General features: G+C 46.0%; 1 protein-coding gene across 1 annotated transcript; it reads right to left on the minus strand.

Moving 5' to 3' along the window:
* Nucleotides 1–553: 553 nt before the first annotated feature.
* On the minus strand, nucleotides 554–8,423 carry LOC144799473 (transcription factor HES-7.1-like). Its single transcript, XM_078670800.1, has 3 exons — nucleotides 8,379–8,423; nucleotides 6,813–6,908; nucleotides 554–1,275 (listed from the first exon to the last, which is right to left on the minus strand). Exons 1-3 carry the CDS (start codon nucleotides 8,421–8,423, stop codon nucleotides 736–738), a joined length of 681 nt encoding a protein of 226 aa, XP_078526926.1. The 3' UTR covers nucleotides 554–735.
* Nucleotides 8,424–12,849: the final 4,426 nt, after the last annotated feature.

The raw sequence follows: 12,849 nt of genomic DNA on the forward strand, positions 1-12,849 counted from the left end.
ATTTTGTGCCTGCTACTTAATGAAATCGGTAATCTTCCCAAGTTCTTTGCAACAGGCTAGAAGAATAGGTGTTTGGTAGATCGCTCGTCACAGTTTTTAGGTACTCTTGAGCAAACCCTTCATCTGAGGTTGTACCTGTGCTCCTGTCCCAGACCAATGCCCACCAATACTTGAGATGATGTATCAGTGGGTGTAGGGAAATTGACCGGTGCTGGGGTAGGTACCCTGGACTATGTCGCCTGGTGTGAATCCACAGAACTGTCACTTCTGCCTGAGGGTCACACTATCCCTCGAAGGGAGAGAGAAGAGTACATACTCGAGGGCTCCAGCAATGAGCCAGGCAAATGTGAGTCTACCACTTACTGACTGCACCAACATGCTTCAAATACTGCAAAGCAATAGAGGCCATTGGAGCTGCCCCTGTAAATGTGGTTCATGTTTGAAACAAGTACATAGAGCGGACCATGGTGAACCCTTGTACCAAGCAGTTGTGCAGACCACTCACACAACCATAAGACCTAAAAGCAGCTGGAATGGTTCCTTCCCTAGAGCTCCAGAGCAGAGTTCTGTTTTTCCCACCTTCTCTACCCACATTTGATGGCTTACTGAAACAAAACGCCGGTGCCCTTGAACAAATAATTAACAAAGGCGACCCTCCTTCTGAGGGATGTCCTTGCCGGGGAGTAATCATCTCTGGTGGTGCTCACCAAAAGTATCTCATGTCTAGGGTAGGGTCTAGGGCCATGGCCTCCACACCGCAGAGATCAGAGCAGGAAAATCATTGTTTGTGTGGGATGCAGCTGTCCTGTTAGTGTGCATACCGCCTTCTTGGAGACTTTGTTGTTGGTCATGAGAAGGCTGAGACTGGGCCTGGAGCTCTGTAAATCTCCTTGGTTCAGAAGGTAGGGTCCCAATGGGTGGAATTAAGTCCAGATGTCTCCCTGAAGATGCCCCAGAGAGGACTGTGGCAGTCTCCGAAAGATGTCCATGAATTGCAGCTCCCTGTGGGCTGACCCCGTGCGGGTGCACCATTGAGGAGGCTGGCAGCTGATTAAGGCATGAAGAGAAATATCCACCAAGGAAAGCTTTCCTCTCCGGGGCAAGGTCTTTCTTGGCATTCAAGAGGAAGGCGGCTCTTTGGAGGCAGTCGTGGTAGCCAGCTTGGTAGTTCTGCCATTCGTCGGGTAGGGGTTCAAGACTCTGGTTTTGAGCTCTGATAAACTGCACTGCAGTTTCCAAAATGTCCGCCTTTTCCACCTTTGGGTTCTTTAACTTCTGCAAAACAAGAAATATAATTCTCAGATGACAACCATGTAATTGTATGGTGCACATCATTCTAAAAACACAGAGCCTCGATTAGAGTCATTGAACACTGGCAATCTCTCAATGTGATATTCCATCCAGCAGAACATTAATCTATTATGTTCTTTAAGTCATTACTGCAATGTGGAATTTCGCTCCATACTCAAAACAACTTTTCTGAAATACAACAAAGACCTGCACCACAACTATAGCTAACACATCCCGAAAACATGAGTAAAGACAGAGCCTTAAGATCTCAAGCAGAAACATTTCTAACTAGTCATTCTGTAATGCACCTCTTGACTTCACGCTTTATGGAAAAGATCATCTTGAACCGCTCTTTCCTATGCAGCGATATTAAAATATGGCATGCTGTCCTTCCTCACTCTAGGGCCAGGTTTACCACTTACTCACGCAGCTCAGTACAGCAGCCACAAAGTCTTCGATGTGTGAAAAGGAGAGAGGAGGAGAGAGCCATATTTATAGAAATATGACACTCTCCTCCCTTTTCCTTAGTGGTGACCCTGAAATCAGCAGCTGTGCATCATGGAGGGACCTTTGCACCATAGGGTAAGGGTATCTCTGTGAAGTCTAGCATAGGCTTTGTACTGGAAGGGTACCCTTCCTGTTCAAAATACTGTGCATAAACTGACTTTAACCCCTTTCCCTCTTTCTATGTGTGCTGTACAGTGCTGCGCATTTACAGAGTCGAAAAAGGAAGGCGAAATAAAAACATTTCTCCTTCATTGTGCCTACTTCAAAAGGGCGCAGGTTTTTTAGGCTATACCCTGTCTACTTTATTTAGTACAAAGGGTTTGGTGTCAGAGACCTTGGGGGAGATGAATGGGAATGCAGATGCTCCACCCATGGTATGCCCACCTCTGAGCTAAGTAATGCAAAGCAGCGATATGCAAAGCTTTGCATTACTTTCACGTTATTTCCAGTGGTAAACAAGTTTAGGTAAGTAAATCCCCCAAAAAGATTTTTGAGCTGATTTGCATCACTTTTGTCATGCAAACGCTGTATAAAATCTTAGTAATTCTTCGCTCAAGTCTTTCAAACTAATCTGAGCACATATTGCACCCTTAATTGCTCTGTATCCTTTCTTGGGTTTTACTGTTACCGAGTCCTCTCATTTCTATTGCCTCTGTGTGTTTCACATCTATGCTTGAGAGCACAAATGCCTCTGCTCCTTGCTGCTTATTACTTTAAACCCTGTTACAGCTGCATCCATTTATCATGTCCTTCCACTGCAGTTTTTAACCACCTACTGAGCATTTCACCTCTACCTGAGTCACTTTTAACTCAATGAGACAGGGCAATATGTGAGACCCATGTGCCATATTTCTTAGTATAAACATGCATGGAACGTCTTACATCAATGTATTACATCACCCGTGTAAACACTCTGAGACACCCCTTGTGTTGAAAAAAAACATCATTATGAACTATAAAATAAATATATAAAACACTTTTGAAACATTTGGGCACTGTGGAACTAAAAATCTAACAAGGATTGGGACTCTCCAAGCGACAACACTAACCTGCACTGAAGCTCCCCTAAATAGTAATCTAACCAGATTATAAGTACTTCCAGTGTGGCAGTCTAGCAACACTGAAGAACCCTCAGATTCCAAGTTTACGCAGCACTGGGGAACTATGTGCAGTCTTATGCAGCGCTGGAACTCTCTCAAAAGGGGCAATGTCAGCAGTAGAAACTCTTTCAATTTTATAATCTAAGTATCACAGTAGCACCCTAAACTCTGGACAATTCCCTCATACACATTGTTTCAAGTAACCTCACGCAGAGAACACCTTTCAATATCAAATTACATTTATTTTTACATTGCACTTAGTGCAGCAGTTTGGCATTTCTTAAACTAACAGGCGCAACGACTGCTCAATTAATGGGTACTCAGTCTGTCGTCCTCTGAAAAATGAACAGCTAATGTGTCCCAGTTGGCTTGGACCTCTTGACAGACCTGTACAACACACTTTTGGGGCTATTCACAAAAGTAACTTACACTGATGAGTAATTTATATACGTTGTTTAGTCTTACACTTTTGAGTAACTTTACACTCAGATTTTATGACTAGACAAATGTAGGAAAGGTACTCAAAACTGTAGATCACAGCTTTCCATACTGTGTGTCCCGACACAGTACTGTGTTGCCTGCAAATGGTGGGTTGTCGCGGGATGACACCTGTATTAACAGGCTCTTAACACATAACTGCTGCTAATTAAGAGGCACTCCTTTGAAAGCTTTGTTCTGTTTATGCCTCATCTATTGCATAACGTCTCCCAGTAAATGGTCATTTAAAGAGCTGTGAAGTACTCAGGTGGGGCTGTGTGTGTGCCCGGGAAGCTGGGGTGAGGTAACAGAGGGTGACAGACAGAGGGAGATAGAGGGAGGAAGACAGAGGGAGGGAGACAGAGGGAGACAGAGAGAGAGGGAGACAGAGAGAGAGGGAGACAGAGAGGGAGAAAGGGAGGGAGACAGAGGGACGGAGACAGAGAGAGAGGGAGACAGAAAGAGGGGGAGACAGAGGGAGAGAGGGAGAGAGACAGACAGAAGGAGATAGAGAGAGGGCGAGAGAGAGGGAGAGGTAGGGAGACAGACAGAGGGACGGAAACAGAGGGAGACAGAGAGCGGGAGACAGAGGGCAATAAGACAGAGGGAGGGAGACAGACAGAGGGAGGGAGACAGAGGGCGAGAGAGGGAGGGAGAGAGGGAGGGAGACAGAGAGAGGGAGACAATTAGAGAGAGAGAGGGAGACAGAGTGAGTGAGGCAGAGGGAGACAGAGAGAGGGAGGGAGAGAGAGACAGAGAGAGGGAGGGAGAGATAGAAAGATGGAGGGAGACAGAGAGAGAGGGAGAGAGAGAAAAATATATGTGTGTGCTGGGTCTGGTGGGTCAGTGGATGAAGGTACCTGCTGCAGGGGCATGTGCTCAACCTCATGGTCTCAAATTTGCTTGGAAATGCACCATTTGCCCACTTTTATTTCAAAATGTTCTTCCGGGGAGAGAACACCCCCGAACCCCCCTTAAGAGGTTTGGGCTTGCTCGCTATACTGCCTTACTGTGTCCCAAAACGATACATCTCCAAAAAGTGTGTCACCAACATGAAAAGTTTGGAAAGCTGTGCTGTAGATGTACACGTCTCCACCCTCTCAAAAATGGATGCAGTCAAATGTATTAAGGCAAACTGCTACTAGTTTGAACTTCAGAAAAATAACATAAAATTACTGTAAAATATTTAAATTAATTAAAGATTTGATGGAAAATTAAGTTAATGTAGATACACATGTTTTCTTTTGTTCTAAATTTAGAAATATTGTGTCAATTAATTTTCTAAATTATGTAACATAAAAATACTTTACTAATTTATTATAAAGTTTAATAAACTTGTTAGCTTCTCCTTAGTTTACCATAGGAATAATTTCACTCCTAGTATTGAGTCTCCCTATTCTATTGTAAATTAAAGGGGAACTTAAAAAACATTGTTTAACTTTAAGAAAATATTAAAATATGTTTATGTTAAATATTAATATTCATGAATGTAATATTCATTCTAAACGTAAAACAGAATTAAAAAGAATGCTGTAGCACTGTTAACTTGATTTTGCATTACATATTTAACTGGTTTAAATAGATTAATTTAAATTAAAATTATTCCTAGAAGCTTGAAATAAAAAATGTTGTATTATGTATTAATAATTATTTTAAGTGATATATAGAATTAAAAATAATGTAACTATATTTTAATTAAAAATAATATTAGATTTGTGTATACATTCAAAAAAGGTTGTTAAAATATTTTTAAATTAAGCTATAAATATCCTTACTCTTCACATTAAATTATATTTATTTATATTTTTAACTCTTTTGAATAATCTAAATTTATTTAACATTATTTCCTATGGGGTTATGTTTTAAGTCCCTACTGCCATTATTTTCTATGGGTGGGTGCTGCTGTACCAGTGGTTGACCATGTGGTGCAGGGCTTACTCCAAGATGGAGAAATGTACAACTGTTTTGGGTCCCTTTTGCGCTGTAGTACTTTAGAAATGCACTTTATGAATAGCGATGCGTTTTTGTGGGTGGGTGCCTTATCTCTACCAAAAACGTTCACATTTGGTGGTGAGAATTCCCCTTTTTCCAGTCACTCCCTTTGTTGCTCCCACATTCAGTGCTAAGAAGTGAATTTACATATACGAGGATCTCCCTGCACAAAAGATAGGAGAGACTGAATGAGAATTACACTTGCAGGTTTGTGAATAGATTGTTGCCGTAATTTAGTAGTATTAATGTTGTACTATTAAAGGTACTACAAAATGACGTTTGCGAAGAGGCCCCAAATGTGAGCAGCGAGCACTTAATTCGCTGAGACATGTTACCTGCTAACAACGTGTCCCTCCCACTCTTGTCAGGCACAGCCCATTCCTCTCATGGTGTGAACCTAAGGCTCAGCCGGTGGCTGATGGGCCCCAATGGCACGTAATAGCGCAACAAAAATAAAGGCAGGGCACAGCTATGAGAGTTCTCAGAGGCACTGTTACCCGATGATTTTCAGAAATGGAATGGCTGGTATATAATCCACATTTGTAAAGCACGAACAATCACCCGCTGGGCTAATCTGCCGCCGGCACCGGGGATCGAACCGTGATCCACAGATTCCGGAGTCAGTCGCCCTCGCCATGGCGTAACGCCTCTTCCGCTGTATGGTATACATGGATTCTGGTGCCAAAGGTCAGTCAGCAGCGGCAATGTCTCCTTGAGCTCATCTCAACCTATCATGATTCTTGGAGTGACTATGAAAGAAACAAATCAGCCAAGCCGTGATCTGCATAAGATCAACAACATTATTATATAAAACCGTTTTTTTAAGTGAATGTGAGTTTCTTGGAAGCTGTGCACAGACAGCAACAGTGCAAACTTTGCTTAAACAGAGGACAGGTGCATCAGTTGCAAGAGCACTGAGATTTGCAAACACACAAGGAAGGGGGCTGCTAGTATCAACAGTGCAGCAGCTACAGTGACACTCGTACCAAGAGCGCCTAGTCTACTGAATCCACAAAGGAGGGGACCTTTGTCTTCCTTGTGGACACTCGAGCACTGCTGGTTCCCGGTGCATTTTGTCATTATAGCTGTGTGCAGCCATCATCCTCGGTCCGCTGAACGGACACACATGTGCTAGCCGTAGAGCACCATTTTGAGCTCAGTGTCACAGACCACCCTGGTGTTACACAGCTCAACACTCACATTGATACATACATGCATCACAACCGTGGTCCTTTCTCCTGCCATCCTGGACTCCGTTGGCGCAGTGGAAGGGTCCGGAGGCCACCGGAGCAGCGCGCGCAAGGTTGGTGGATAACTGCGCACTAGGCGCAGACCCACCGAGGGGTCGTGGGAGCCTCTGGAGCGAAGGAGGGGTGTATCTACCCTAGAAGAGCTCGCTCTTTGCGGCTGGAGTGCGGGTGCATCAGACATGGGGCCCGTTCTTACCTCGTTCGGTCGTTTCTCGAGCAGAAGCACACGCAGACTCTCCAAGTTCGAGTTTATCCGTTCTCGTCGCCTCTTCTCCACCATGGGCTTCAAGAGCTGCAGGGGAAGGAGGAAATGGAAAGTTAGAACCAGGTCGTGAACGTGCACCTACAGAGCTCTATGGAACAGGGGGCTGTGCATCCAGACAGGGGGAGGGGACCGGGTATGTGCAGTCAGTGTGCGCTAGGGCCCGGTAGGGTGACCAGGCGTCCCCGTTTTTCCAGGACAGTCCCCGTTTTTAACCAGCTGTTTCAAGAAATGTAGCTCAAGTCCCTGTTTTTAGAGAGGGTCGACTGAAAACGGTGCGAGGTGTTTTTTATGTTTTACAAAGCAGGGAAAATTAGTAGTTGTTTCAAGAAAGCAATTTAATTAACAGGCAAGCTACTGGGTTTAAAAATGTCATTATATGTATGTTCTTACTGCCAGTTCTGTAATCCTCTGCTGAGGAGCGCTCTCGTCGCTTAAAGTAAAAGTGTAGTCCTACTTCTATTTTTTTGAAATATCCCGGTTTTTGGCTTTAAAATTCTGGTTACCCTAGCTAGGGGTCAGGGTCTGCGCATTATGGGTGCGCGAGCGGCAGGGGTCTGTGCGTCCGGAGAACGCGAGCGGCAGGAGTCTGTGCGTCCGGAGAGCGCGAGTGGGCCGGGGTCTGTGCATGCAGGGGGCGTGAGGGGCCGGGGTCTGTGCATGCAGTGTGCGCGAGGGGACTAGGTCTGTGCATGAGGGTGCATCACGAGGCGCGGGCGAGTAGGGATTTTGCATCCATATTTCACGAGAAACCAGGAGAGATGGGGCATGATAATCCGAAAATCGCAGCGGGCCGTCTGTGCGGCGCCGAAAGAGCACGCGAGATCAAGGATGATGGGGCCTGATAATCCAAGAAGCGCAAGGGGCCCGGGTTCAGAACCCCTAAAAAGCGCGAGGGGAGCAGGGTCTTTGCATTCAGAGAGTACGCGACACCGGGGCCGTAAACCCCAAGAGCGCAAGGCCCCAGGAGAGGCAGGCTCGAGTGAAAGCTCAAGACACACCAGTGACGCACGGTGTAGTGAACCCGAAGAGCGCGAGGGGACCAGAGTCTGCGCACGCAGAAAGCATAAGACACCTAGGAAGCCGGGGGCAGTGACCCCAGGGCGCGCAAGGACCCATGAGAGCCTGGACCCCAGCAACCAAAGCGCACAAGACACCAGTGAAGCAGGGGACAGTGAACCCAAAGAGCGCGAGGGTAGCAAGGGAGCCGGGGGCAGTGAACCCAAAGCGCATGAGGGGCAGGGTCTGCGCACGCAGAAAGCATAAGACACCTAGGAAGCCGGGGGCAGTGACCCCAGAGCGCGCAAGGCCCCAGAAGAGCCAGGGCCCGGCCAAACAAAGCGCACGAGACACCAGTGACGCAGGGGACAGTGCACCCCAAGGGGTCTGTGATCACAGAGAGCGCAGCCAGCAGCTGCGTATCTACGAGCGCAAGACCCCGGAGCTTGTGCACCGATGAGTGCCATAGATCAATGGATCCGCGGATATCCGCGCATGTACCTTTCTCATGCCCTTGAAGGCTCTCTCGGGGGATGACTTCTTCATGGCTGCGCGTGGGAGCGAGATCAGGAGGCAGCTCTGCAGCGGCAGAGGAAAGATTGTGTCTGAGGGTCTGTGGGGGAGGCCGGCTTTATGGGAGCCGGGGGAGGAGGGCAGAGGCTGTTCACACCTTGTCCTGCGCCCTTTGTCTCCCGGCCTTTAGAGATGCCGCCGCGAGCGTGCCGGCGATCACCCCCTGTAAACCCGGACACCAAAGGGCAGCTGCCCCCCGCCTCTTTTATCCAATTCCGACCGCAGGTAGAGATTCACTTTTATTTAATTCAGTAACGCTTTGGGGTTAAGTGGGAACGCTGATAACACTCGCCCCAGAGAAAACCACAATATTTTTAAGTAAAGGAGAAATAACCAGATCTCCCTGGAGATGGGAAGAAAGAGGCAGGATGTATTGAAGAATCTTTGATCTGGTGTAAAGAGCAAAACAGGACAAGTCCGTTTTTCCCCGCTATTTTTAATGATAGCGCACTTGAAAATTATTCCTAGAAAGGTAGCGCCCAACCAATTGAAAGAGACATTCTTACACGCATGAACGAAATGCAGCATTGCTTACACTTATGTTATATTAATGGATGAGTGTATCCTTCTGTAATGTAACTGGTGCTCATGTACAGCGCTCCAATACCTTCGGGTCGAGTTCGCGCTCTATAAATCGGCAACAACAAAACACGGATTATAAATCAAAGTGAAATTATAATTCAAAAGTTACAAAACCATTTGTAATTCATAAAGGGTCATTTTTCATCATCGTTGTTACTTAGAAAGGGACAAAATATGTTGCCTCGAGCTTAGTCGCAGCTTTCACGTTTGAAAAGCTGTATAAACTTGTCGGTTTATTATCATTTAAACCAAGCGAAATAGCTTCATAGTGATTTTTTTCTTAATGTTCTTATTTATTTATTTTGGCATGGTTGAGCAAATACCACTTCTGCGTGTCCATTCTTACAAGGCAAAAGAATGGAGCACACTTTTTAGCACGCCTCTGCCCCAGTGCAAAGTTATCCACAAACTACACTGAAAAACGAAAAGCAGCGCAGTATGCACTATCTTTGCTACTTATGTAATAAAAGTAAAGTGCATAAATATTTGGTCTGAAACGAAATATCGCATTTCCCATTCGAAAAGTGGATACGCTTTCTACGTCATTATTTACATCTTCCTCAAAAATAGTGTGAAATCCGTTACCTTCGCTTTTGACCAGGCTGGGTAAACACCATGTTCTACATCATCTATTCCTCACGGAGTCTGAATAAACGGCGTTAATTAGATGTTCCTGTTTTTAGGTGCCAGTTGAAAGTTTCGGGTGAAAGCCTCTTGGTTTCATCGGACTCGAAGACACCATTTCTCTGTGTGTGGGTGTACATTTGAATTTAGGATAGCCTGCATTCTTTCTCTATTTATTGTTTGCCCACGACAGAAATGTGAAATTAGTTTGATATCGGAGTTGGCCTTGTTTGTAGAAAATTCTGTATTTTCTGTTCCGTGATACTCACGCACCAAACGGGGAATGAAATGAATTCGCTCCGTTTCTAGTACAAATGAATAGTTAATGTTTCTTAGCTCCTGAAGGAGTGAGGGGCTCACACCCTGTTCGCATCCAATCAGATTGCCCGTATGCCGTAACATATGGATTTTGGGATGTGCTGCTCAACTTTAAAGACGGTCAAAGTGAAATTTGTGCATATTACCAAAGCAAAATTGTGCACAAGTCCACACATTTTCAAAAGTTCAGTGAAGCATCCTAAAAAGTACTGACATTTATTTTCTGGGGAAAGAGTTCTATGACACAATTCACCACTCGATTGACACCTTGAAGTGGACGCGTGGTTTAAGTTCCAGTAGTATATGTTCCAGTAGTATATTTTTTAAGGTTTATTAAACAGCCAAAAGCCCCACTAACTTACTCTGCTTAAAAATACACATACAGTGACACCATGTCCATGTCGGTGTTTACAAATAAGTGCCGGAGCCGAGCACCGGCACAAATGAAGCACTTCACGATGAATTTTTAAATAACAGCAAAAATAATACTACACCCCCCCCCCCTCCCCACAGTGCCAAAATATGTAGTGTGGGGTTATAGACATAAGAGTACTTTGTAGTAGCATGCCCCTTGGTACAAGGCATTTTGGTTGCCGTGGCAGTGTAGCACAATAAATTCACACAGGACCAGTGCTCAGTTGCTGTGGGACATACTTTAAAACTCCTGATTCAGTATGGTGGTGCACGAGTATTCTGGGAGCATGTGGTGGACCTGTCTGGAATATGGTCTGGGTCTTGAACCCAATGGAGAGGATAATATCCCTGAGGTTGAGAATCAGACAGCTACACGTGAGATGCCTGCCTGTCTTAAGATGGCTCCACTTCATCAGTAACCCACAGGCTCTTTGCCAAATTCAAAATGGAGGTCTTCTGTTTTCAGTGCACCTGTTCCTCTGTCCCATAGTGAGGAAAGGTCCCGTGACGGCTCCATAGTGTTGTGCATCATTTCCTCAGTTGGGATCATGAATTGTTTCTGGTTATAATGTGTTCCATCTCCTCCTGCTTCTACTTTTGCGTGTGCCTTTGAGGACATCTACTCCTGTCTTTCTTGCCTTGGATGGAATCTTTTGTTTACCACCTATTTTAATACTGCGTATACATCTGTGGGTCTTCTTTGCTTGAGATCACACATTACTTTCTACTTTGTTTTTGCTCTCTCTACCCTCACAGTATCTGAATTGTAAACGTTTATACATTTAGTTTTTTTTTTCTTGGAGTGAATAAAGATCGTGGGGCAGATTTACGTTTCCTGGCGCATCCCTGCAAATCAGCAGGGTTGTGGCAGGAAAGATGCATGATGCAAGTTTACCCTTGCGCCACCACAGATGCGCCGCATTTATGATGCGCCGTGCGGCGCATCATGGCGCATGGATAAACAGATGCGTGTCGCATCTGCCGGCATAAGGTTGGCGTAGTGCTGGAATTGAGTCGCGGGCGCAACGCAACTCCAGCACTATCCCAACGTGGCCTATCCACAACATGGTGCATCACTCTTTACGCCTGCTTCAAGCAGGTGCAGGGTTTTGACGCAACATGGCTGTAAACGTGACTCAGTGAAATTTTGTAGATTTCACTGTGTCACTTTTACGTGCCGTTCTGGCGAAGGAATGCCCACCCTGCGCCAGAATGCCCTCATGAAACCTAACGCGGGTTTCATGTGGCGCAGGGCTTTACAATGTGACGCATTTCACTAGATGCATCACGTTGTAAATAAGGCGCAACGTGGCGCACGGTTTACACCGCCGATGCCTCACAAAAGTGAAGCAACGGTGGCATAAAAGTGTCGCAAGGGGTTGTAAATCTACCCCCTTGTTCCTGTCCTGGCATCCCTGCGCCAGCCACTGGGAAGGGATTGCAGGATGCAGTAGGGAACACAACATGGTCATTGGTGAAGCATGTACTTCCTATATTCTTCAGCCATTCCCATTTTAATGCAGGGAACGTCTGCTATGGAGAGAAGTCTGCGTGGTACCATCCTTGAAGGGCGTGCGGTTCCCACAGAGTTCGCCAGGACACGTGTAAGGCACGGAACGAGAGGGGGGGGGGCAGACTTGTGCCCCTTTCTCACGCCTTTACCCTGGCGCACGCCCTTGATCTCTGTATGCTTCGCCTTTATTGTAATGCGACCCCCCCCCCCCCACTCCCCCCAGCCAGGCACCTGCCACGTGGCCGGGAAAAGTCACACTATTTCGGCTCGTGTCGCCAACACTCCTTCCTGCCGGTAGGGGTGGGGGTGAGGCGAAGCAAACACTCTAATACGGAACAGTAAGAGGGAGAGTGTTTTCAACAGCAGAACTGCTGCAAAGTATAGCTCGAGCTAAGATCCTCGTTAGCTTATATAATATCCGTCTTACTACACATATGCTTTTTATGTCTTAATAACTCTTGCTTCTCTCTTTTGTACCCCATTTTTCCATCCATCTCTTTATTCCTTTGTATATTGGTTTTCTGTTTTTCCTGCCTACTTACTATCTAAATCTCCCCCGGCTCCCTCTGTATACCCCCCTCCCCCATCATTTTCTTGGGGCGGGTGAAACTGGCGCCCTTGTACCGGTCGGTATAATGCACCAAGGCCTTAAGGCATGGTCAGTCTCAGTGACTCTTTCCGGTTTTATGTTGTCGCCAGCTGCTGATAAATCTACATATTAAGCTCTGCTTTCAGTGATTTATAATTTACAGTGACAAATGCTGCCTGGTGTGTTCATCACCTTATCCCCAGGCTCTGGTGGCCTATGAGGTCACTTCTCTGAAAACGAGTGCGCATGCGAGTCCACTGTGGTCTTATGGCCTCTCATTTCCTCACGTGACTTTCGTGTCATTTGCAGCATCATCTGAGGTGATCAGTCCTTCCCGAAGCTGCCCAGAATCCTGCAGT

Source organism: Lissotriton helveticus, chromosome 12 (genome assembly GCF_964261635.1).
Source record: "Lissotriton helveticus chromosome 12, aLisHel1.1, whole genome shotgun sequence".
In the NCBI taxonomy this organism is placed as follows: domain Eukaryota; kingdom Metazoa; phylum Chordata; class Amphibia; order Caudata; family Salamandridae; genus Lissotriton; species Lissotriton helveticus.